The sequence below is a fragment of the Calidris pugnax genome, unplaced genomic scaffold (assembly GCF_001431845.1).
Source record: "Calidris pugnax isolate Ruff unplaced genomic scaffold, ASM143184v1 scaffold42, whole genome shotgun sequence".
Classification (NCBI taxonomy): Eukaryota; Metazoa; Chordata; class Aves; order Charadriiformes; family Scolopacidae; genus Calidris; species Calidris pugnax.
Genome location: NW_015090920.1, coordinates 4,757,766 through 4,783,596, shown reverse-complemented (window position 1 = coordinate 4,783,596; position 25,831 = coordinate 4,757,766). Strand labels below are relative to the sequence as shown.

General features: G+C 44.1%; 2 protein-coding genes across 2 annotated transcripts in view; both read right to left on the bottom strand.

The window, feature by feature from the left end:
* Nucleotides 1-16,704: 16,704 nt before the first annotated feature.
* LOC106892638 (zinc finger protein 891-like) lies at nt 16,705-25,824 on the bottom strand. Its single transcript, XM_014949964.1, has 4 exons — nt 24,406-25,824; nt 21,489-22,236; nt 21,091-21,416; nt 16,705-20,806 (listed from the first exon to the last, which is right to left on the bottom strand). Exons 3-4 carry the CDS (start codon nt 21,294-21,296, stop codon nt 19,999-20,001), a joined length of 1,014 nt encoding a protein of 337 aa, XP_014805450.1. The 5' UTR covers nt 21,297-21,416; nt 21,489-22,236; nt 24,406-25,824; the 3' UTR covers nt 16,705-19,998.
* The window catches only part of ZNF827 (zinc finger protein 827), a 127,224-nt gene continuing 124,294 nt past the window's right edge, over nt 22,902-25,831 (bottom strand). Inside the window, exon 14 of the mRNA XM_014949965.1 lies at nt 22,902-23,022. The gene's annotated coding sequence lies outside the window, so the exon portion shown is untranslated. The remainder of the gene's footprint in view (nt 23,023-25,831) is intronic.

The window sequence follows — 25,831 nt, the reverse complement described above, 5'->3', positions numbered from 1 at the left end:
GGGTGCTAAGAATTTCCTTGAGAGGTTTCACAAACAGAACTAGAAGGGATATTGAATGTATATTTGAAAATGTTTATGGTTCTGCACTGAATGTAGATATACAGAGAGTCCCCCTCTCCTTTTAAATTTTTTTTTTAATCTGATCAAACCTGGCAAAGCCTGTAGAATAAGCACAAAGAGTTAAGTTGTTTGTTTCACCTTCCTTCTGAACTGTAAATCGTTAGTCCAACTGGACAAAGGATCTTTAGTGACATCACAAACCGCAACAAGTAATGTGCCTTATGATGCCAGAAGCTTAGACTCGGAGCTTTTACTGTTACTCAAATACTCGGTTTTTACTTCTAGATCTAAGTAAGAAACAGCTAAGTATTTGTATACTTTTTCTGCCGAATTTCCTGAGAAATTTGTAAGCCTGTAACTAGATCTAAGTAAGAAACAGCTAAGTATTTATACTTTTTCTGCCAAATTTCCTGAGAAATTTGTAAGCCTGTGGACTTTATGTGAAAAATAATGCCTTGTCAGTCTGCTGGTTTTCTCCTTTCCACCCCTTCTCCTGTCCTTTCTCCCCCCTGTCCACACTTGTGGATCCGTTGATAGCTGTTAACAGCAATGCGGGTCAACATATTAAAAGGTCAGCATGTGTTTCACAAGTCTGTTACACTCTGGTGTCCCTTCTCTTCTGAAGTTCAAAGAGAAACTCTGCAGTCTCATAAAATTCACAGAGAGGACTAATATTGCTGTAATCGCACAATTGAGATCAGATACTCCTTCCAGAAATGACAGCCACGTGAGGAAATGGTTTCTGCCCTGTGTGCCACGTCGAAAGCATGGTAAGTGTGTGGTATCTGGCAGAGTGATGCCAGAAGCTTAGACTCGGAGCTTTTACTGTTACTCAAATACTCGGTTTTTACTTCTAGATCTAAGTAAGAAACAGCTAAGTATTTATACTTTTTCTGCCAAATTTCCTGAGAAATTTGTAAGCCTGTGGACTTTATGTGAAAAATAATGCCTTGTCAGCCTGCTGGTTTTCTCCTTTCCACCCCTTCTCCTGTCCTTTCTCCCCCCTGTCCACACTTGTGGATCCGTTGATAGCTGTTAACAGCAATGCGGGTCAACATATTAAAAGGTCAGCATGTGTTTCACAAGTCTGTTACACTCTGGTGTCCCTTCTCTTCTGAAGTTCAAAGAGAAACTCTGCAGTCTCATAAAATTCACAGAGAGGACTAATATTGCTGTAATCGCACAATTGAGATCAGATACTCCTTCCAGAAATGACAGCCACGTGAGGAAATGGTTTCTGTCCTGTGTGTCACATCGAAAGCATGGTAAGTGTGTGGTATCTGGCAGAGCTCAATCAAGTAAAATAAACAGCAAACTGTTTATTTTTTAAATGGCAAATATTGCCATTTAAAAAAAAAATTATCTTTAATGCACAAATCCAGCTCAATCAAGTAAAATAAACAGCAAACTGGAATATGAATTACGTTACAAATATTGCCATTTAAAAAAAATAATGCACAAATCTTAACCAAGTGATCTGCCTGGAAATCCTGACTGCGATCAGACTAAGAGGGATGGCTTTCCATGCCCTTGCTTTCTGAGCAAATTTGGCTGACCAAAACAGGATTTCTTTTTTGAGGTGTGAATACGATTTGTCTGTCTGCAGGGAACAACAGCTGCTAATATTTGATACCTGCCAGATTCAAAACAAGTAGCTGAAGTCACGTTCTTAACTTCTGATTTACAGGAGAAGGAGGAACTTAAGTCAAAATCAATAAGCTTTTAAAAACAGTTTAAGTAAAAGCAAAGAACTTTTTTTGTTGTTTATGAGTGGTGTGATGCAGAATACCTGACTGGTTATTTCTGTGTGCAGTGGCAATAGAACCCGAGTAGATTTAAAAATTAATGTTTCAAACTTTAGATAGTTACAATATGTTATTCTTCACCTCTCCCTTTAGCTATCCTTTAGAGTACGTCATTCTCTTATAAGTGAAAAAGTGTCTTTACAGTAAGACTCTTTAGTGCTGTCATTTCTACACTCGCAACAACAGGGCAGACTGTACCACAGCTAAAAGTATTTTATTCCTGTACCAAAATTAATCAGTTGTTCTGAATCATGGTGTGTGGAACAGGGAAGTCCCAGTTTCATGTCTTGCAGGATGCACGTGGCTTTCAGCTCAGCTGCAGACACTGCTCCACACACCCCTTCCCACCCATCACAGTTCCTTGAGGTACAGTTGCTCATATTAGAAATGCTAATTAGAAACATTTCTCCATACCCTGATATCAGGAAAGGACACCATTTGAGCACGTGCCTAAACATGATTGAATAGGGGTCCTAGAATACAGGTCACCTGAGCTTTGTCCCATTAGGTGAGTCAATTTTCTGTTTTGGGGGTAGTAAATCTCACATGCAATGAGACACAGGAAATTTCAGAGGGAAACGGGAATAATTAAAATAATCTCGTTTGGTCCACTGCCAGCTCTTTCATCTTAGAAAACATTGCTCTGGAGACAAGCACAGATCCTGTAAGTGAGCCTAGTCTGGATGGCTCTCATTTAACATTTTGAACATCTATCCCTTAGTGAGCATCTGAAGGGCAAGGATGTTTCTGTGGGAAATTTGAATGGTTTTGGTTTCTTTTTTTTATTTTCTTTATTGGCTGCTTCTTGAGATTGAGGTTGGACTACGTGGATCCTTGGGTTAGTGTGGAGTTTCCTCGTGTACATTGGATCACAAAATCACCCCAAAAGACAAGGTTTTTACAAACAAGGCTTGTATAACTTAGGGAGAAAAATGATTTTGCATTGAAAAACTGAAATAGATATTTAAATATTGCACAAGCCGGATAGTATTAAGGCTACTCTTGTTTTTTAGTTTCTCAATCTAAAAGCCGTACAATTTTCTGTGCTTAATCTAGAGTGTTTGTAGTTTGCATCCCAAGAAATTGCGACGGAGAGAAACAAATTGCTACAAGTGCCAAAGGTAAATCTTTTTGTTCTGAATAGCATTCCTCAGCCAGCTTCCCAGTAACTTCATTTTCTAGATGATTTTTGGGGGAGCAGCGACAGCGAGCAGTCCTGGCCTCTCGCTGCAGTCCTTACAGAGCGCCCTTAGATGGCGCTGTGCAGCAGCGCTCAGCCCTTCCTCGCTCTCCTCATCACCCTCCCAGGTCCCCAGCCCCTCCAGGGGGGTCAAACTACCTTAGGGGGTGCCTTTGCCCCTAAAGCTGAGAGTATGCTTTACTAAACTGGTAAAAGGCTTCCTTGGCAGCTGCCTAATTTCTTGACCTGCTGATCTTGGGCTACTGATGAGATGTCAACTTTTTTCATGAAGTTGTTAGGCGAAAGAAAAGGAGCTCCAAAATGTTGCATGAATAGGTTGTGGAAGGAAAAATGACTATCAGGGCCTGTGTGTTCACTTTCACTGGTTCCCCACCAGTCAAAGCTTTCTGCCCAGGAGAGGAAACGCCCCCTCCTTGTTTCCAAAGTGTTATAACCAACCATTTTACTAAGTGATGCATATTCCTGTCCTTTTTTTTCCGTTTGCCTGGGGATCCATAGCCCAGGTCTGAAATTTTGCCATAGTTCAATCTGGAGAACATGGGTGAGCTGTCTCTGGGCACTGTTAATTAAGGTCACTAAATGCAATCTGTCAGTAGGGACTACTAAATATTAAATTCAAACATGGATTTCAGTAACTGCTATACTTTAATTCTTATAAAACTTGAATCATGTCACGCTTTAAACATCTGTGTTAAATATATTGCTGTCTGTCTGTAAAAGTGCTTTTAAGTAATAGCTAAGGATTTTTTGTGGGCATTTGAGAATCATCGTGGTGGAAGAACAGTGTTCACCCCGGGAACTTCCTCACAGAAATATGGGTGTGGTATTGTGGTTTGCAGGTTAAATCCTCCACGCTGTTAAATTATTTTCATTTCTGAAGAACTGAGGATGCAGATCTAGGAATTTGAGTTGTGCTGTCAATTACAAAGGAATGGAAGTGGAATTTCCTCCAGCGGGACGGGTCTCAAGCCACGAAGTAAGTTTTATTTGGAAAGTGTTGGTGAAATTATGTGGTTATTAGACAACTCTGGGATACTGTACCAGTATCTAGCCCTTTCTTCTGTAGAAAAGTGAGACATTGAAAATCAAGTGAGGTGTTGGCCTCTGCCCCTTGGAAAAGAGTTAAGTGATCGGATTTTTCTAAGTTGGGAGTATAGCTTTCTTATAGTTTTATTGTGTGCTTATGCACATTCCTGTAGTTTGTAAATGGATCAGATTTTTTTCCCACCTTTTACCAAAATTTGAGGGGGTTAAGCCTGGGAATATTCCGCCAAAGCAAATTAAATAATTCATGTTTTCAGAATGACTTCATGTAGTCGTGACTTTTATTTATTTAGAGAAAGAGCTGGTGTTGTTACAGTCTCTGCTCTATTTTTTTAATCTCTCTAACTTCCTATAACCCAGCTATTTTTTTTGACCTTTGAAATGTACCAGACTGCATAAACTGAGTATCTGCTGAGCGTTCTGCTTGTCCCAGTAATTTTCATCCTATGGTCTCTGCGTGCTGTTGTTTTAGGTGTATCCTTTGCCATTATGTGAGTTGTTACCATTACCCCAAATTCTGCTGGCGTGGAGGAGGGGAACGAGCACTGAGCTTTTCTCTCTTTGTGTGTTGGAGAAACTCTATAGCTGAAATCACTGGCGAGTTAAATGTTACTAGGTGGTGACCTGCAGCCTAAACCTAGGGGCTGTAAATTCTCACTTGTGAAAAGGGAACCTTGTATTCTGTGCAGTGTGTTCTTCCCACCGCAGCGGAATTGCTGCCGTGTTAAAGTCCTCGAGCAGCTGCAGCCGTGTCTCACACTGATCTGGTGTTCTGCATCCTCAAAGCTCTGCTCAAATATTTGAACTGAGTGAAGCACTCGGCCGAGCTGAGAGGTAGGCAAAAAAAAAAGAAGGCAAAGCGACTTTCCCTCATCACCCAGCAAGTCCCTGGTGGAGCTGGAGTTACAGCTCGGGAGGTTCCTGGCTCGTGCTACACTACAATGCTGTGGAGAAAGGTCATTTCCCAAAATAGCACAGAAGGTTCCCGTTTGTTATTGATAATAGGGCAACAGAGGGCTCTAGATGTATTAATAGGTCGCTGTATAATGTCCTTCATAATACATAATTAGCAACCTTGCAAAACCGGCTACATCGCATTTTGCTGGGGCGGTATCACTTCCGCAGTTAGTTTTGTCTACTGTACTATTGATAGGTATTTTTGTTTGGGCTCTTCTAACACGACTTTATTTAAAGTAAATAGGGCCATATACAAAGTAGGCATAAATAACCTCCCCTTTACCAGTCACATTAAACTGCACATTCAACTCACCTTTCAGATCAGTACATGTCCTCTGCAGTGACCGGTGCCTGTTTGGGGCACTTTGGAGCCATTGAGCAGAAGCTCTGTGTGCCTGGGGAGAACATAGAGGTGATAGAGGATTTTGGTGTCAGCGTTTTCCCTGTGTTGTGTGAGGCAGAGCCAGCACTAGCATACCCGGGCAGTGCAGGACCTGAGGTGCAAGCGTGGAGCCCCACGGAGGTGCCAGATTTGATGATGGCCTTTAGGCCTTCCAGGGAAGAAGGCAAACCCCATCCACACCTAGAGAGACAGAGGGGAGGATGCTGAATACTTGTGAAGGGGTTTTCGTTGATATTTGGTCCCAGCCATTCCTCAAATATCCCTGGGGCTGGGGTACCTGGTAGGCATTGCTGGATTTTGTAGGTTGGTTTTTTTAAATCTGCCTTTTATAAAATGTTATTGATCCACTTTGAACATACTTGCTTCAGCAGTGTACTTGCTGATGATTTCTGTTTCTTTTTTTCCCTCTAAATGAATTATTTGAACTCCTAAGTTGCTCAGCAAATTTGAAATAGTCACTGAGTAGTAAGTATGAAGCTTGAGGTTTTTTGGTTTTTTTTTACTGAGCACCTAGATCTATGCATCTGCAATTGAAAGAAGAACAAAATGGTATTTCCTCTCAGCCAAGTCTGAAAAATTACAGTGAATAATGGGTGGGAAGAACGACGTTGACAAAACAAATTTTTCAGCTCTGTTTTGGTTTGAGTTTGGGTGAAGTGTTTCCAAACAGGCAAACCCCAGGGAGGAAAACAAAAGTGGAAAACAAAATGTGTAAGGGAAGTTAAGAAACGAGAGCATGGATAGCATACAGAAATGGCAAGGGTGCTGTTCTCTCGTCTTCATATCTGCAGATATATGTATTTGAATTAACAAAGCAATAGGAGCTTTATGTGCTGCATTTGCTTTTTAATGCTTGTTGGTTGAAGTAATTGGATCTATTGTTGTGGGCACTGGGAATGCCAGCTTGGCTCTTACGGTCACTGACTTGTGAACATGACCTTCTGGAGGTCAAAACACTGGAGAGCTTGCTCTGTTTAATTCTCAGAGGTACCAGTCATAATAGTTACTGCTTTGCAAAAACAATGTAGTTGTTCCCTTCCTCTATCTGTTTTGTTGTTTGTACTGAGATTAGGTGAGTTTTTTGGTAGTGTTTTTAGGGTTGTTTTTTTTACTAATTTCTCTCTAACAATTTTTCAAGTGGGTTCAGATTTTTTGAGGGTTGAGTTTGTTTTGTTTTGGGTTTGTTGTTGTTGGTTTTTTTTAAACCACAATTGAGTTTGGTTAAATAACTGATCAGAGGTGGAACTGTAAATGTTAGTCAGTGTTTCTGAATGATGTTTCGGTACTTGAGCAGGCATCCTGCTTTCATTCTTCCTGGTGATCAAGTCAGTCAGACATAGTTAAACAGTCCCACATAGGAAAAACTGTATTTTCAGTGAGAGAGGAAAAAAAAAAATCACTTGTGATTGATGCCAAATGGTAAATGCTGATGGCTACATAATTTCAGCATTGAGTACCTCTGCCTTCCCTACCGGGGAACTCCAGAGAGACCTGAGTAAAGCATCCCCCAAAAGAGACAAATGACCTCTTTAGAGAGATCTCTTTAGAGAGTCTCTCAGTTCATGCTCCTGGTCTCAACACTGGGGCACTCAAGTGCAAAGCTCAAGTCCTTGTGGCAGAGAAGGAGGTTTCAAGGTCTGTGCTGTTTGCGTTTTCTGGCGTCAGATGGTTTAGTGGTTCCTCTTGGTGTGAATCCTTCCCAAGAGCTAGGGGAGTTGCTGTCAGTTCCCAACCTTCCTCCTACAAACCTGTCAAAACCTACAGTGTTATAACACCGAGCATGACAAGAAACAACCCATAGATTCTGTGATCCATCACCAGATCTGCTGGACTAGCAGCAAAGCAGTCATGGCACTGGTGATTAGATGGCATTGGTGGTTAGATTGCCTCCTGCAAGGTTTATGTTCCTGGGTGGTTCAGAGGGGGAAGAGTTGTACTTCCTCAGAACTTCTTTATCTCTTCCTAAGAATACACCAAGATATAGCTACTGTGTTGACCCTATCAGAGATTCAATTTGAGCTGATTTAGTTTGATCCCTGGGGAGGGATTTGGTTTGCTGTGTTGTTTTTTTTTGCTGTGGTTTGTTTTGGTTTTTTTAGATCCTGGCCTTCTTGCCTTTTTGCCCCTTGCACAGCCTTCTTGCACCGCGCTGCTCCTTAAAAATCCTAACATTACCAGCTGAAATCTGCATCTGCTGTAGGGCTGTTTGGGATCTATGGGTAGTCTTACTCTGTCTAGGTAGTAGTGATATTTTTTTTTATGGAACTAGGAGAGTTTAGACCTCCTTAAAACTGCAATCCTATTTACAACTGATTTTAGCATTCTTATGTCTTGTCAGGGGGCCTTACTTTTTTCTCTGCTGCTCCATGGCTTGGTCAGGGCAAGCAGCATGCTGTCTGTCTGCCTGCACTTGTTTGGCATTGATGTGGTGCACTGCGTGTCGTACTCAGATTTACAGCTAAGGTACAACAACCTTTTACCTGTACAGGTAAAAGGAACAACCAGTTGTTACCATCTTTTTTCCCCCCCTCCTTAGTATGTCCACACTCCTTCAGAAGCATATTGGACTACCCAGAACCAGGGAAAATGTGCCGAAGAAAATGGTGAGCAGAGCCCTAAACCAACTGCCTCGGGGCTCATTCCCTTCTGGGTTCTGCATTTCTGACTTGGTTTTGACCAGGGCTTTTTCACTGCTTTGTGATGGGCAAGAACTACTGAGGTTATAAAAGGTTTTGCAGCTGGAGGAGAGAAGATGCAGGGCTGGCAAGATGAGGACTCCCAGCTGTTGGGAAAATGACTTTAAGGGCATAACTTTTTTTTTGTTTGTAGTTAAGTAGTTCAAGGCATTGTTGTTGGTCAGGAAACCTGGGTTCTGTCGCCCCAACAGACTCAAATCCACTTTGGTTTCTCCCTCCCGCAGCGCCTCCCCGCCCCTGTCTTATTTTTCCCTTGATATCTTCTGTTTACATGGTTTGGCCTTGCTAAAACTATCTGTCCCTCAAGTTTTCCTTCCGCTCATACTTTGAGATTCTCATGAAGGTGCATTCCTGCAGTCTTTCTGGCAGTGAATTGCACTGTGTATTGTTCCCCTTTTCCTTGCTTCTGTCTGTAGATGTGAAGTTGCTAGAGCCGGTGTGAAATTCATGCTACTTTTAATTCCTGAGGGCAAAATCCCACTTTTGCAAAGCTCTTCTCTTTCATTCCGGTATCTCTGCATCCCTGTCCTCTGACTCATTTGTCAAAGGCTGACAGACCTCTCTCTAGCCTGAGAGGGCAGGTTGCAATCCTGGCAGTAAGAGGCACCTGCCAGATGCAGCCACCTTCACCAGCGTTAGATGTGATAAAGGAAAATGGATTTTTCAGTTGGACTTTGAAAAGGATCCACGCTATAGTCCCTTGGCCCAAATCCTGACCCTTTCTCTGCAAAAGATGCTGAACTTCTCTCATCCGAGTGGCTGGTGTCACGGTATGAAGTCTTTATTTATAGATGCATATAAATAAAAATCAGTCTTCCTCTACAAACGGTCAAATTGTATTTCTCAAAAGCTGAAAAATCTGCAGTCCATTAACTCTGGAGTTAATGAGTGAGCCCCAGTCTCTAGAAAGAGCACCTCTGGTTCAGAAAGACTTGTTTGTTTTAATTTGGCTGCTGACATGGGTTGTCTGCAGTTTCTTCATGAAAAAAAAAATAATACTGCTTTTAAAGGGTTAAAAAAAAAGTCACTGTGCTGTAGTGTTTTCTGTTTGCATTATTACATGTTTTGAGTAAAAGAAATCCTGTGTAGTTGAGGGGACATACGATAGTGGTAGCTCAGAGCAGGTAAGATGTGCAGTAAGGGGATGAGGGTGGATAATTACTTAAGTAAGGTGTTTGTCTTCTGCCATTATTTGTGCAAGGAAGAGGGTAGGTCGTTGGAAGCAGGTGCCCTCAGCAGCTGGTGTGGCTGCCTGCTCTTCACCTTTCCAGGACGTGGGTTTGAATTACGCTGTCCTGTTTGATCATAAACAGGAAAAAAGAACCATATTTTGAGCTGGGAGTACCTTGAGGTTAACTGCCATGCCTTATAAATTAAGAAATAGCCGCTGTTTTGCTTCAGGGCCAGCCTGTGAACCGTGGTGGATGCATTCCCCATTTCCTTGTTAGGCTGCATTAATCTATTTTTTGACACCTCTCATGTCCAAAATAACCCTCAGGCTCTGTCAGGGCACAGCCATACTGAGCTGGCCGGTGAGAAAGTGTTGGTTTCGGGTCCTCCTACAGCTCTTTGATTAGTGCCTCAAACTCCTGCCTCTCCGTTCCCGGAGAGTTTTATTGCCAATCTCAGGTGTTACCACCCGAGTCCCAGGTCCTTCCTGTAATGACCTGAAGACTGGATGGGGTCTGGCACGTGCCTTATTGTCCATTGGTAAGAGAAACCGTGCTTGTTATCAGGAACAGCAGGAGATACATCAGCATGGGCAAGTGGGTGATGTGCCCCATCTCGGGCTGTCTCTGCCTGGTGTCCCACATTGTCTACGGGGCTTGAACAAGGGTCAGACTTTCTTCCCTGCAGTTCCAGAACACTTAGAAGCTGTCTCCGACCTGTGCCCACCTGTGGGAGGCTTCTCCATGTTCTCCCCTCTTCCCAGGTGATTTTTCAAAGAGCTTTGGTGGGTCTTTCCTTGAAGGTAGCTTTCTTCGGTGGCTGTCCTATTTATTGACAGGAAGAAAAGGGGAAACAAGGCTACCATCAGAATTGAAGTTGAATCCTTCTTTGGGATGGTGTAAGATTTCAGATTTCACTTGATTGACAATACTAATTGCATTATTGGGTGTTGCAGGTGCTTTTTCCTTTGAAGTTAAGAAGTGCCCTTGCGTTGCTGGGTCTATAACGAGAAGATTTGAGGGCCTTGGCTGTGATACTGCAGGAGCAAGATAACTGATTTGAGTGTGTTATCGCGGTGCAACTTGTCACAACAAGTGGACCACCCTCTGCAAGAACAGAGCAAGAGGAGGCAAGGTATGTGGACTTTTGTGAGTTCTGTTGGGGTGGAAGTTGTCTGGCCTTCAGTGTTTGCACAGTAAATTCAATGTCAACATATGTACAGACAGCAGATCTCGGAGGAGTTGGAGGTAAATAGCCTTTCTTTTTGAGGTTTCTAGAAAGAGCCGCAAGAGCTAAGGGATTTCTTTGAGATTTTGGCCTGTCATGAATTGGCAGATGACTTGGGAAGAGGTAGTCCCTGGTCATTTGGCAGTGCCAAGAGCAAGCTTTGAACCATGCAAGCTTTTGGCAGCTGGGGAACGTTCACACTAGAGACTTGGGAGTCTTGGCCTCTCTCTAGCTGCCAGTGACAGTTTTTTGGTGATCTATTTTACTTTTATTTAGTCATTAAAAGTTAGGTGTCTCAGTTCCTCTGTTAGTCTAGCCCAGGAAGATAAAAAAGTCCCATGGGAAACAAATTTTCTGAACTACAGAAAAAAAACACCCTATTTTGATTTTGCTCCCGAAATGCAGAGGTTTCTTGAAGTCCCTACCACCAATTAAGAGCCTGCATCTTGACAAGCTGTTGATTAGGTGACGGAAAACTAATGACAGGACTGAGGTGGCTTCGCCTGCCAAATACAGAAATTGAGGAACTGGCTATTATGGTGACAGAATCAAAAACCCTGATGGAAAACGTCCAGTTTCTAAAGAATTCTCAGGAAAACCTCTCTGTGTAAAGAATTTTAGGAACCAGATCCAAAGGGAGTTGGTCAGAACAGGGCCAGTAGGGCTGATCGTCAGGAACCGCAAATTCTGCTCCACAGGAAATTCCTGTGTCTTTTAAAACTCGTCTGACAGCAAAACATTCCACTGGAAGAAACTTCTGAGCAATCTCAATTTCTGGAATTTTTTTATTTTTTTTTTTAATTCTTTTTTCTTCTGAAGTGTTAGTTGGTAGCATTTACCCTGAGAGCAGGATACTGGCTGGAGTCGAGGAATGGATGGGAAGGATCTAGCAGGGTCAAGCCTTTTCCCACTTATGGAAGTGAAATGTGAGCAGAATGAGCTTTTCCTGCCAGCGGGGAGGGCCAGAGGGTCACAAGTGGCCTCTGCTTGTGGTGAGAGTGAAGAGAGTGGGACTGTCTGGCCCAAGGGCCCACAGCAGGCAGCTGTAAAACAGCTTGGGGAAGGCTAATCAGGAGCTATTATTTTGCAGAGCAAACAAAGTACCTTTTTTACGGGTCACAAGTGGCCTCTGCTTGTGGTGAGAGTGAAGAGAGTGGGACTGTCTGGCCCAAGGGCCCACAGCAGGCAGCTGTAAAACAGCTTGGGGAAGGCTAATCAGGAGCTATTATTTTGTGGAGCAAACAAAGTACCTTTTTAACATAGTGGATTTATAGGTAACTTGTGGAACAATAGTTTTAAAGAAAAACCCAGGTTCATTGACAAGGGGTCCATCCTTCCGCTGTATGGTAAGTGCTCACGTCTTGTGTTAGGAACACATCAGATGTGGTTTACTGCAGCAGCACCAAAGGGACCTTAGTTAATTAAACAGAGGTCAGAAAAAAAAACCATGAGTGGGTTCATTTTTTTTCCTGTGAAATTCTTTGTTACACGAGAGTTGAGCTGGGCCACAATACTGGGAATGCCATGGAGGGGGGGATGTCTTTCCAGGCACACGCGCTACCGTGACTGCACCGTGCCTGTGGAGCAGCTGGAGCTCAGCACCGAGCGTTGGGTGATGTGTGGGGCCAAGGAGTGGGCCAGGACCTTCCCCCCCCAAAGCCATCCTAACGGGTGCCCTGTCCTGCCCCAGAGCTCTGCATCCAAGCTAAAGGTGGCATCTACGAGAGCTTTAGAGGGTACGGACACGTGGATCTGCATAACCACCTTGTACAGTGTACGTGGCATTGTTTTCCTGTTAAAATTACATGTGAATTAAATTTTATTGTGGAATTATTACTTTTAATAGATTAGCCGCAGGAAGATAACAGTGTGTTTATCACAAAATAACATTTATCCAGAGGATGTGATATCCCACTTTTGGGAAGCAATTAAGTGCACCCTCAATTATATCTTCCAGGTTTCGATGGCTGAACAGTTTTCACTGTTCTTACAGAAATCTGCCACTTGGAATAAGAATTAAACTTGACTGGTAAAAATGCCATTTTACCACAGCATCACCATATAGCTGGATCTTATTTGGTTTTGATTGCAATGTCAACTTAAAAGATGCAGTGCATATTTTTAAATCACATTAACATTATATTTAGATCTTTTAGTTAAGTTGTAGGTATGCAGTCCTATTAAAAATAGATAGCTAGGTATAAAAACCACGAAGTCTTGATGCTTGCTTACTAAATATTCAGAATACAAATGGGCATTTCTCTGGTAACACCTGTGAATTGAGCTATTCTGGTAGAATTTAAAAGTGTTACTGGCATGAGTGACAGCCACCAATGTATGCATATTATTTCAGTCACACTGATGGCCGGGGCGCTCCTGCAACTATTTCCCATGCCATTTAACTTTTATTTTTTTTTCTCAATTTCAGGAAGAAAAGACACTGTGATTTTATTGCTAAAACAACTACTGCTTCCAACTGTAATGGGATGCAATTGTGGGCCGTGTACTGGCAAGTCTACATATCAGGTAAGTGTTAATTCCTGCAAGGCAAGAAACACAAGACAGGTAGAGTTTGTCACGATTTATTTTGCTGGTTCTAGCAAGAAAGTCTGGGTTAATCTGCCCACACAGTTTTAGAAAAGTTAGCCCTACAAGAAAGCCAAATGACTTCTCGGTTTCTCCTCAAGCAACGCTTGTGGTTCTACTCAACTATGGGTGAGCGTGTTACAACCCTCACCCTCCCAACCGGCTTCCTGTTCAATCCGTTAAAAAGCAAATTCTTCTATCTAGTGCCTGAATGGACATTCCAGTCCTAAATAGCAGGGAAAGAATCAAGAAAGTATTTGATTTTTTAATTTTTTTTTTTTTTTAAGGTCCAGCCAGAACACAAGGCCTATTTTTGGTTTTGGTTACATTCGGCTGTGAACATTGGCATGAAGGGCGAGGGGCTCCGTGATAGAGAGCATTTTTCTGCTCTTTATTTAAATAGGCTCCTTCCCAGAAGAGTAACGACCCAAAATTTGCAGTTCCAGTAAAATGCTGTCGGAGGAGTGCTGGGGAAAAAAAGGTATGTGATAGAAGTAGAGGTCTGAAAAGTAAAGTAGAGCAGAACTGCATGCAAACAACATGAGATACTGCAGGAACTCCAAGTCTTCTTTCATTAACTGTAGCCTAAATTGGAAAAACTGTTGGTTTTGTGTTTTTTTTTTCAGAGTTGTGCTGTCTGTTGCATTTTAATCATGGTTGAGGGGGACAGAACAATTGGGAAAAAAACACAAAAAAACCCCAAACAAAGTAAACCCACCCCCTTGCATGGAGCACCTCCCCTGTGCATCTTAAAGTATGGAAATAGACCACAGAGGCTTCACAGGGCTGCAAAGAAGTGCCAGAGTATCCCGTTGTGCTCTTCTACTGTACACTTGTTGGAGTTTTTGGGGGGAGTTTGTTTTTTTAATTTTTTTTTTTTTTTTTTTTTTTTTTTTTTGACTTAATGAAACATTTCCAGCTGGTATGTTCCCCGTGCTCCCACTGCTCAGCTCCAAATTATCTTTTTTCTTTCCTGCTTTAAAATGGTGGGTACTTACTGCAGAGAGCCACACGTGTAAACGCGGCCACTGCCAGGGTGGTGCAAGCCAGCTGTTGTGCACATGTGGAATGCAACAGCTGTGTTTCTGACGTATTGCCTTGCAATGGGGTGGCTTCCTAGTAAATGCAGAGTTATGCTCCCAGGAGCTACTCAACAGTAAAATGCTGGTCTTTGGTTCAGATGTGACCCGGTGGCTCAGCCCAGCTTTGCCAAGACACCTGTGACTTCTCTGTCATCCCAAATGGCTCGATGCTGGCGGCACCATACCCTGGCTGGTGCCCACCCTGGGGGAAAATGGGCACCAGGCTGCTCCCTGTAACCTCCCACGCAGACTCTTTGCCTGTCTCTGCGACCAGGAGGTGACAAACCACTTAGTGCAGCTCCATGGACACGGGGGGGTGGCTGGCAGACCTCCGGGCTCCTCTTTTATTAGCTCTCAGAAAATACACGGCTGCGGAGGCTCCTGCACCTTCTGCCTGAGCTCCGACCCCTCGGGCAAGGGGCTAGATTGCTTTTACAGCCAGTACGTAACCCTGCTGCTGAGACTTGTCAACAAGGAGGCCAATTAGCAGCAGATATGATGGCGGGGGATATAATGCAGATGTCTGTCTGTTAGGAGCACAACTGATACATTTTTAACACAACACGCATTTTTAAAATATGGCTCTGCATAAATGATGCCATCCCCTGCAAAATAATCCCTCTCTACACTCAAGTGTTACAGGAAAATTTTAGGGTTTATTTTCCAAATTCTTTCTCCCTTAAGCCTTGGGCTCCTGATGACTATGGCAGGTGTAGGATTATAAGAACTAATTCTGCTTGAAAAAAATGTCAACTTTTAATTATTGGCATTAAAAAAATATATGTAGGTGCAGAATGAAAACAGGGCAGTTGTTGCTGTCCTAAAGAGGGTCAATACAGAAACTGAGATGGTTTCTATCAACCACAGGTGTGTACTGGTGTATGTATCAGAGAAGAGATTAGGGAAAGTTGAGGTAATTGATTAAAATTGTGCAGGTCTACAAGCACGTTATAGCCACCTGCTGCAAAAAGAGAGCGGCTCTTTATCATGTATCAGCATGGGACACTAATACCCCAGATGGGGGGACATCAGGTTCTTCTGTGAGATGCATGGGTTTTGGTGAAGCTAGAGAGGCCCACTGCACGAGGAAGGTTGAAGTTTTGGTTGTGATTGGGCCCCAGCTTTTAAACAAAAGTTCCATTAAGGCTGAAGGGCTGGAGCTGCTCCAAGACATTACAAGAGTAACTCGGTCCCCTCTCAGCCCCCTCCCAAAGACACTCAAACAGAGCAGAGCCTGCTGCTTCCAGAGAGTGTCCCCTCTCCTCTGCCAGCCACTGCTCTTTGGCTCCCTCCCTGCACCTTCTGGGCTTGTTTTAACCCAGCATTTGAACCTACATCTTAAACCACTGTCTCAATTAAATGGTTATAATAATTTACAACAGAACTGTAACAATTGACACAAGCAGAGATCTGTTTTAAAACCATCGAGACATAATCAGGCCTTTAACAGATCAATCTCTGAAATACCTTTCAAAATTACAGCATGGTCATCTTTTAATTGCTAGGCTATTTATTGTCTAGTGCAAAACACACCATATAGAGCAGCACTTTATATTTTCTATTACAGAGAGAGTGCAAGAGGAGAGAAAGACCAGCTCTTCTTGAACATCTTACCATCCTGAAAAGCTGAAGATGCCTTCCCTTCACCCAACTCAGGCGTCGCCGGCAGAAGGAGGAGCAGTGGGTTCAACACACGCTGTTAACAGCTCCACGCTCTCTAACAAGGTACTGAGAGAGGCCCTGAAAATTAGTATCCACACCCCAGCAGCAATTACCGCAAGAATTTTTCAGTTGATTAGACAACGCTGCCCCACTTGAGGGCAAAGGGCAATCCACATGTATTTAATGTTAACATTAATTTATCTGAGGATAATTTTTATCTAATGAATACCCAGGGTGGTTTTTTTTTCCCCCCTTGGTTAGTGTTTAAAACCTCTAACTTCCTTTCAGGATGTTCAGTATCTTTTCTTGTTCGGTGCAGCCAGTAATATCTTTGCTTCTTGGAAATCTGTCTGTTCTTAGCGTTTCCTTCTTTAGCCTCCTCTGTGCATTTTAATTATTTCATTAATCTTTGGTGAAAAAAAAAATAGCTTTTTCTAAAATGCTGACAAAATGCATACATGGTATTTTTAGAATAGAAAAAAATAGATTCCTACTACACTCTTTCAATGAACAATGTTCCTTTATTTGCTGCACAGCTCCTCTTTAAGGAACGAGTTCTCCTGATTTGATTTGGGCTGTTCCCAGGCAAGGCCAAATTCACCAAAATTCTGCTTAACGATCTGTGATAACCAGAGCTTCCCTTTTCAAGTTCAACCACTGGTAAGTTCTTACCTTTTTTCTCTTTGTATCTTCTTGTCTCATAGGAGGATCCTTTCCTCCTCACTCCAAATCAAGCCTAGATCTATTTAAGGTGGGTTTAAAAAAAAAAAAAGAGAGGAAGGAAAACCAAAAAGAAAGAAGAATATAGCCAACCTTTTTAATTAGAGTATATTGTACTTCCAAACTGGATACACTAGAAATTGGCAATGCAACATAAGATGCAAAGGAATATACCAGTTACTGTCAAAATGACCCTGTACAGCCTTATAATGCAAAAAGCTTTATACAATACAAATTTTTATTAATGTACACAAACCTTGACAGAATTATATTTGAACATAATACAACAATTAAAAAAAAAAAAAAAGACAGAAGAAAGAAAAAAGTGCTGAGAACTTTAACTGAATTGCCAAATGGAAAAACACGCTAGCTTTCGTTAAAGAATGCATAGTGAAAACCAGTATGAAATTACCTTTATGGTGGGGGGGGGAGGAATTTATCAGAACTGTTGGTCATTAGACGGTGGGGGAAACCTCTGGAGAACGTTCCTTTCTTTAGCCTTGAACTGCAAACTAATTATTTTAATATGCATGAGCTCTGATAAATACCATAATTTTTTTTTCTTAAAAAAATAAAAACCTCCTAACACACTCTTCCATACAGAGAAAATTTCTATAACTTGCCAGAAAGCCTTAATTTATCCTTTCCAAAGTGCTAAACAAATTTCCCAGGTATGTTAAACATGACTGTGTCAGATACTGGTGGTGGTGGGGGGACACACGGTTGAACACGTGGCGTTGGCACGCTGACACCTCATTCTTGGAAGTTCCAGCCCTATTTGAACTGCTTCTTGGATTAGAGATAGTGTCCTACTGATATTCCTACTGCTCCCTCCTGAACAGCTCTACTTTACCTGCTGGTTTGAAAACTAAGCTTTTTAGATTTGGAAGTGTTTGCTCTTCTATGGTGGGCTCAGAGATAGATACAGGCATCGGGTGTACTTTAAAGAACTGGTTCTGGATGCAGATGGCATATTTCGTGCTGTCAAGATACTCAATTTTTTTAATGCTTTCAATAGTTACGGCATTTTCTGTTCTGTCTGTATTCCGGGAGGGGGGGTGGTGGGGTGGGGGGTGTCACCAGGAGTTCTGATGGAGTGGAGTGTGGCAAAGAGGGCCCTGAGTTAGGCAGGCTGTTTGTGAAGGTTTGTACCTACTGTGGAACAGATGGCTTTTCTTTACTGCCACGTGCTCCTTAGAACCAAAACCGTCTGCTGGAATGTAAACAACATGGTGGGGCTTCTCTGTCCTTTAATTTGTTAACTTCAAATGATAGCCAGCTACTATTTTGGGTATTTCCCCCTGGTAAATAGCTTCCAGTATGTTAACAGGAGGGCACAGTTCAGGATGTCCTCCCTGAACAGGAAGAGTTTGGTCATGATAATGGAGAATGTTTGGCCATCTCAGTGCAAAACAAATGTAGGAATCTTGCAAATAGGTTAAATGATGCAAGTTTTGCATCAAAAAAAAGTATTTCTACACAAGCTTCATTTAAGAACTAATGAAGACTGAGTTATGTTTCTAGTTGTGCATATGGCTAAGAGCCCTTGTGGACCAGAAATGCCTTCCTGAACTGGGTCATGAACAAGGGGTGGGCTCCAACTGCCACGTCAGATCCCCCCCATCCCACAACAACCTGAAGAAGAAGTTCCTTCAGGACGGCACGAGGCTGGGTGGACAGCAGGTGAGATGTGACTCAGGGCACCTCCTGCACTGGCTTGGCCAAGGGACAGAGAGGGGACTCTGACAAAGCTTGGTCAGATGTTTCTAACACTTGATGAAAGACAGCGAGGTCCAAATCCCAGAGACGCCACGGGGAAACAGTAATCCAGTAAAAAAGCATTCCTGTAAGTCACATGGTAATTTGAAATGTTTCATATTTTATACTCCCAATTTTAACGCAGAGTATTTTTTAATCCTGATCTTTCTTCCTGGATATTAAGCTGTCTAAGAGACACAAATCAATTAACAGTCGGTTAGCTTCTCTTAAATTAAGATCACTCTTGGCATTTTGAGATTAACAAAGGTTATACAACCAATTTGCAGTTGCTTCTTCCTGCAATAAAGTGCTACATATAACATGTCATTTTAATGACCACAAGTAGGAGCGTTAAATAAGTATAAAGTTAGCTTCCTAGCAGTGTACGCTCTATCCGCCATTAACAAAAAGGAATAAAGTGTTACTAATTACATGGAGGGTTATCGATAGGACTGTAGAATTTGCGAGTACAATTGAAATAGGGTATAAAAGAGAACTGCATGGTTCAAACAGCATCTTTTTATAGCTTTATATTTCCAAGAAGTTACTGGTACCTTTTCAAATAAACAGTCGTCTTACCTTCAGCCCACAGATTATTTTTTTCCTTTTTTTTTTCTTTTTTTGCAAGTGAGAAACAAACTAGTGCAAGACTAAAGCACTGTGCAAAACTGCCGGTTTTTTTTTTAGTCTGAGTATTTATACCCAGAATTTATCCATACCCTTTTTTTAAATCCCCTTGTTGAATTTTTTTTTTTTCCACCATAGAATTCTAGTTATATAAGTTGTTCCTGCAAACTAAAAGGTAACCGCTGCATAATACTATATATATATATAATATTTATATGCCCTTTTAAAACAAAAGTTGTATTCTCTGGCCCAGATGCAGGTGTAAGAGTTAAGGATTGGGCCCGCTGTGTGGGTGTGTAGACTGCACACACTGCATGCGTGTGTGTGTGTTCAAACACAAGCTTTTTGTTGTCATACTCTCGTCCTGCAGTGCTGAAAGCAACATTTTCCTCATCAGTTCTACCCCAAATCCTCAAACCTTGGCATCGTACAAGTCAAGGAAGCTGCAAACAGCACTGCAATAATACACCGATCCACCCCCAACCAAGCGTTGCTCCTTCCACAAGTCTACAGCTCAGGGGGGAGACGGAGGGGAGGGAGGGAGGGAGCGAGTGTGTGAAAAGGAGAAAAGAATAATAATAATTAAATAAGCCAATCCAAGGGATGTGCAAAAGCAATGTCACGGGCACGCTACAGGCAGCCTCTCTTTCACGCACCCGCACGCACACAAAGCCCCAAAAAAATAAAATGCATCAATATGTAATCTTACAAGTGCTGATTGCCATTAAGGACACTCTTTTTCAGCTTAACAAGACAAAATAGTTTCTTAGATAAGAGTACTGGGAACATGCCTCTGAAGGTAGAAGTATGCAGTAGGTCACCTCTTGAAGATTTAATAAAGCAGCTTTCATGTCAATGCAATAAGTATACACACAGAGCCATTGTCTAAACCTTACTAATGATATGGTACAAGTGTTCGTTACCTCTTCGCTCTACGTTTTGCAGCAATGTATACCTGCTGGGTTTGTCGGGGTATTTTTGGTACAGAACGTAACTGCCCTCAGACAGTCTCTGCCCTTTCTGTTAGTCCAAGGTAGGCAAGGAAGGAGTGTTTAGGTGAAGAGGCACCTCCCGGTGCAGTCTGAGGTCTGGGTGGATGGAATGTGAGATCGTAGTGGTTCTTGGGGAAAAACATGGTTAAAGGAATAAGGTGGGCAAACTCTGAGTTCCAGTATTTGTCGAAGCACAAGGAAGTGCCGTTGATGGCCAAGGCTTTCACTGCCAAGTTTGGCTGTGCCCCGCTGCCCTGCGCAGCTGACATAGCCACTGTTTGCAGAGCCTGGGAGGCAGACATAACTGAGAGGGGTGACAGGAGGTTTCTGGAGCTGTTCACTGGTAGGAGTGGACTGGCTTCCTTGGAGGTTGAATACTGGCCCTTCTTCTCCTCTTCGGAGCAGTCCCCGTTCTGGTGCTTCTTCACGTGGCGACTGAAGACAAAAGGGTGGGTGGTCTTGAACAGGCACTCGTCGCAGCTGAAAGTCTGGCGTGGAGCATGCTTCAGTTTCTTGTGCAAGTTGAGATTGTCTTTGCGTTTGCAGCTGTAGCTGCACTGGTCACAGTGAAAAGGGCGCTCACCGGTGTGGACGCGCACGTGTTCAATCAGCTTGTTGGCGGTCTTGGACAGGTAGCCACACTGGTCACACTTGTAATGGTTGCCAAGGCGGTGCTCTCGGATGTGCATCTCCAGCTCCAGCTGGTTTGCTTTCACTGTCTGGCAGATCCGACACTTGTACTCCATCTTGTAGTGAGTCTTCAGGTGGCACTCCATCGCTGCGGGGCGGTTGGTGGAGTAGATGCAGAACGGGCACCTGGCAACACAGCAAGGAAAGGCAGGGACAGAGAAAAGAGAAGTCACTCAGCCTGAAGACCTGCCTTCCGGGTTTAACCCTGTCACTCGACCCCTCTCTGACCTACTAAAACAGGAGAAAAAGGCACTTAGTTCTCCCTGTAAAGCCTCTTTTGAATACTTGGTTCACCTCGACACGTCTCTACTCAGAAGAGGTTTGCCCATTTTAACAGCAGTAGAGCTCACGCATCCCTAGGAAAACACTGATTCACTCCAAAGGAGCATCCCTTTAATCTTCTGGCTTACCTTGATGGGGAGGATTCTGCAAAGCAGGCCGGGTGGCGCAGAGTGGGTGACTGATGCACAGGTACTTTGTGTAACGACATTCCTAGTGTTTGCACGAAGTCACTTTGGCCATTTTTTCCATTAAGAAGTGGTTTAAAGTGAGTGTTTACAGATGAGTATGAAAGCAGCTGTTTAAGTAAAGATGGAATAAACTTGTAATACCACATGTACAGCAAATAGCTTAGGAAATCCCTTTTATGTGACCTTGAACAATAAGCTTGCTGGGCATCCTGCTAGGAGCAGCTGAAAGCGTCTGTGAGGATGAGTTGCAGGGATTCCCCTCTCGGCAGCTGAAAGCGTCTGTGAGGATGAGTTGCAGGGATTCCCCTTTCAGGGAGACGAGCCAGCCGTGCTCAAAGGGGGCCTGCATCTGGCAGGGTTTGCCTACAGCCACCTCTGCCACAGCAGGAATTGTTCCCGGGTAGGAACAGGATGTGGGCTCTGCTTACTCACAGCAGCGAGCGTCCGGACCGGGGTGGACGTGGCAAAGGGCCTCACCCCTCTGGTTCCTGGACCAGGAAGGACCGAGAAGGTTGGAGGAGAGAATCTTGAAAGCTTGGAAGGAAGCCTGAGCTGAACGAGCCCGGACACCAAGAAACCCAAAACGCACCTGCTTTTGCTTTATGTAGCTGAGAGGAGGTTGGTGAGGAATAGCCAGGGATCTCTGCGGTAATAAACACAGCACACTCCCTTCCAGATCTCACTGGGGAGCTACAAGAGCAGGTCTAGATAAAAAGATACAACTAAGGCACCTGGCTACTGTCTTGCAGACACCCCTACCTGCTGCTGATCTGTGGTCCCTGTCCAGCAGGTCTGCCAACTGCCTTCCTGCATTTCACATCATTGCTAAGCAGAGATCTTCTCTCTCCACGTGTGTTGTCCCTCGCTACAACTGCTTGCACATACTGGTTTCATATTCATCTCCCTGCTAATTGAGAGACTTTTGAACACAGCGAGTACTACAGGAGGACACTAGGACACTGAGATATCCAGGCAGTTTTCCTGATGCACATCAAGTCCTCTGATCCAGAGAGGGGGCCTGGCATCGAGGCTGCTGATGTGGTTAGCTCTACTGCAACAGAGGACTGGGCTGTCTATCACACATACCTCTCCTGGGCTGGGGCAAGGAAGGAGTGTTTAGGTGAAGAGGCACCTCCCGGTGCAGTCTGAGGTCTGGGTGGATGGAATGTGAGATCGTAGTGGTTCTTGGGGAAAAACATGGTTAAAGGAATAAGGTGGGCAAACTCTGAGTTCCAGTATTTGTCGAAGCACAAGGAAGTGCCGTTGATGGCCAAGGCTTTCACTGCCAAGTTTGGCTGTGCCCCGCTGCCCTGCGCAGCTGACATAGCCACTGTTTGCAGAGCCTGGGAGGCAGACATAACTGAGAGGGGTGACAGGAGGTTTCTGGAGCTGTTCACTGGTAGGAGTGGACTGGCTTCCTTGGAGGTTGAATACTGGCCCTTCTTCTCCTCTTCGGAGCAGTCCCCGTTCTGGTGCTTCTTCACGTGGCGACTGAAGACAAAAGGGTGGGTGGTCTTGAACAGGCACTCGTCGCAGCTGAAAGTCTGGCGTGGAGCATGCTTCAGTTTCTTGTGCAAGTTGAGATTGTCTTTGCGTTTGCAGCTGTAGCTGCACTGGTCACAGTGAAAAGGGCGCTCACCGGTGTGGACGCGCACGTGTTCAATCAGCTTGTTGGCGGTCTTGGACAGGTAGCCACACTGGTCACACTTGTAATGGTTGCCAAGGCGGTGCTCTCGGATGTGCATCTCCAGCTCCAGCTGGTTTGCTTTCACTGTCTGGCAGATCCGACACTTGTACTCCATCTTGTAGTGAGTCTTCAGGTGGCACTCCATCGCTGCGGGGCGGTTGGTGGAGTAGATGCAGAACGGGCACCTGGCAACACAGCAAGGAAAGGCAGGGACAGAGAAAAGAGAAGTCACTCAGCCTGAAGACCTGCCTTCCGGGTTTAACCCTGTCACTCGACCCCTCTCTGACCTACTAAAACAGGAGAAAAAGGCACTTAGTTCTCCCTGTAAAGCCTCTTTTGAATACTTGGTTCACCTCGACACGTCTCTACTCAGAAGAGGTTTGCCCATTTTAACAGCAGTAGAGCTCACGCATCCCTAGGAAAACACTGATTCACTCCAAAGGAGCATCCCTTTAATCTTCTGGCTTACCTTGATGGGGAGGATTCTGCAAAGCAGGCCGGGTGGCGCAGAGTGGGTGACTGATGCACAGGTACTTTGTGTAACGACATTCCTAGTGTTTGCACGAAGTCACTTTGGCCATTTTTTCCATTAAGAAGTGGTTTAAAGTGAGTGTTTACAGATGAGTATGAAAGCAGCTGTTTAAGTAAAGATGGAATAAACTTGTAATACCACATGTACAGCAAATAGCTTAGGAAATCCCTTTTATGTGACCTTGAACAATAAGCTTGCTGGGCATCCTGCTAGGAGCAGCTGAAAGCGTCTGTGAGGATGAGTTGCAGGGATTCCCCTTTCAGGGAGACGAGCCAGCCGTGCTCAAAGGGGGCCTGCATCTGGCAGGGTTTGCCTACAGCCACCTCTGCCACAGCAGGAATTGTTCCCGGGTAGGAACAGGATGTGGGCTCTGCTTACTCACAGCAGCGAGCGTCCGGACCGGGGTGGACGTGGCAAAGGGCCTCACCCCTCTGGTTCCTGGACCAGGAAGGACCGAGAAGGTTGGAGGAGAGAATCTTGAAAGCTTGGAAGGAAGCCTGAGCTGAACGAGCCCGGACACCAAGAAACCCAAAACGCACCTGCTTTTGCTTTATGTAGCTGAGAGGAGGTTGGTGAGGAATAGCCAGGGATCTCTGCGGTAATAAACACAGCACACTCCCTTCCAGATCTCACTGGGGAGCTACAAGAGCAGGTCTAGATAAAAAGATACAACTAAGGCACCTGGCTACTGTCTTGCAGACACCCCTACCTGCTGCTGATCTGTGGTCCCTGTCCAGCAGGTCTGCCAACTGCCTTCCTGCATTTCACATCATTGCTAAGCAGAGATCTTCTCTCTCCACGTGTGTTGTCCCTCGCTACAACTGCTTGCACATACTGGTTTCATATTCATCTCCCTGCTAATTGAGAGACTTTTGAACACAGCGAGTACTACAGGAGGACACAAGGACACTGAGATATCCAGGCAGTTTTCCTGATGCACATCAAGTCCTCTGATCCAGAGTGGGAGCCTGGCATCGAGGCTGCTGATGTGGTTAGCTCTACTGCAACAGAGGACTGGGCTGTCTATCACACATACCTCTCCTGGGCTGGGTGCTCTCTGGATCAGAATCTCAGATTTTGACCTGGAGCTGGAGGAATCATGTTTTTTTTCTCTTCCCCCACAGCAAAGAGGAGACAGAAAAATACAATTTACTTAGATCTCTTCAGGCTCTTCTGGATGCCTTAAAAAAAAAATAAATCAGAGCTTTTTCTTAGGCGCAGCTTTCAAGGTACCTCATTATTACTTGAGTTGGGCAGGAATAACTTAAGCAGACTGAGAAGCCTATTCTGTCAGGAAGGTCTGAGTCATAGGTCATGGTTTTTCCTTGGTAAATAGAACAGATTCTGCGCAGCTTAAACCCAAAGTGCATTAGACAACTGGTCTGTACATCCAAGACAGACATCCCGCCGTTCTGGCACACTACTTGTGTCTCAATCTGGTCTTCTTCCCAGATTCACTCATCACATCTCAAGTGACCACAGATCCCGGTCCGTGGGACTACTGAGCTGGAGACTGGCAAACAGAACCCGTTTTCAAAACCTGCAGGGCTTAAACGTGGTGGGCTCGGCCTGTGACAGCTACAGGGCACTGAAATCATTCCTCTGCTCAGCATTCAGCGAGGGCAACAGAAGCAGGGAGTCCTGTGCTGACCCCTAAGCTGGGCTCAGAGTGGTTTCAGCCCCTTTTCCTGCAGCAGCTGGAACAAACAGAGACCAGGGACGTGCATCTTGCATAACATCACGTTGCCTGCCCACAGAGAGCAAGCATATGGCCCCAGCAGCCACTCCTTCCCTCAGGGGTCCAACTCTGACATAAGGGCACGCTTATTCTCTAGAAACACCGCTCTGCACCAACAGGCCTTAAAGGACACCACCTTAACTCAAGCTAAAGGGCTTATTTCTTAAAAGAGCATTACTTGTTACATGTTAATCAATACAACAGTGATCATTCTGGGGCACACAAACCAAAGCAGAAAGCACCAAAGTTATTAATTCTTGGAGAGGACTGACTTTGCATTAGAGTCTACAAAGGCTATAACTTCATACCTCATTGCAGAGACTGTAGGAGGTTTAGTTTGAGCCAGGTGCAGAACAGAGCCTGTGCTGTGTGCTCTCCTTGGAGAAAAACCCTCTTAGTTTGCCAAAACACCTCTGTGTAGCACTGCCTCACCCTCTCTAGGACCCACCACATACTGTCTCCTATTTGACTTGAAAAGGGGAAGGACCATAGTTTGTCATAGCTCTAGGACCAGTGGATGCTACATCTGCTGGTAGGTTACCCATCTGCCATAAAGATGCAAGCCTACAATAAAGGACTGCACTTGGGTCACCTAAATTAAAGGAAGCTCCAAATCTGGATTATCAGACATTTAACTAACCCTTTCTAATCAAAACCCTTTCTAATCAAATTCTGTCCCCACAGTATTAGAGGTGCTTAACACAGTAAAAGTTTGTGTACTTGC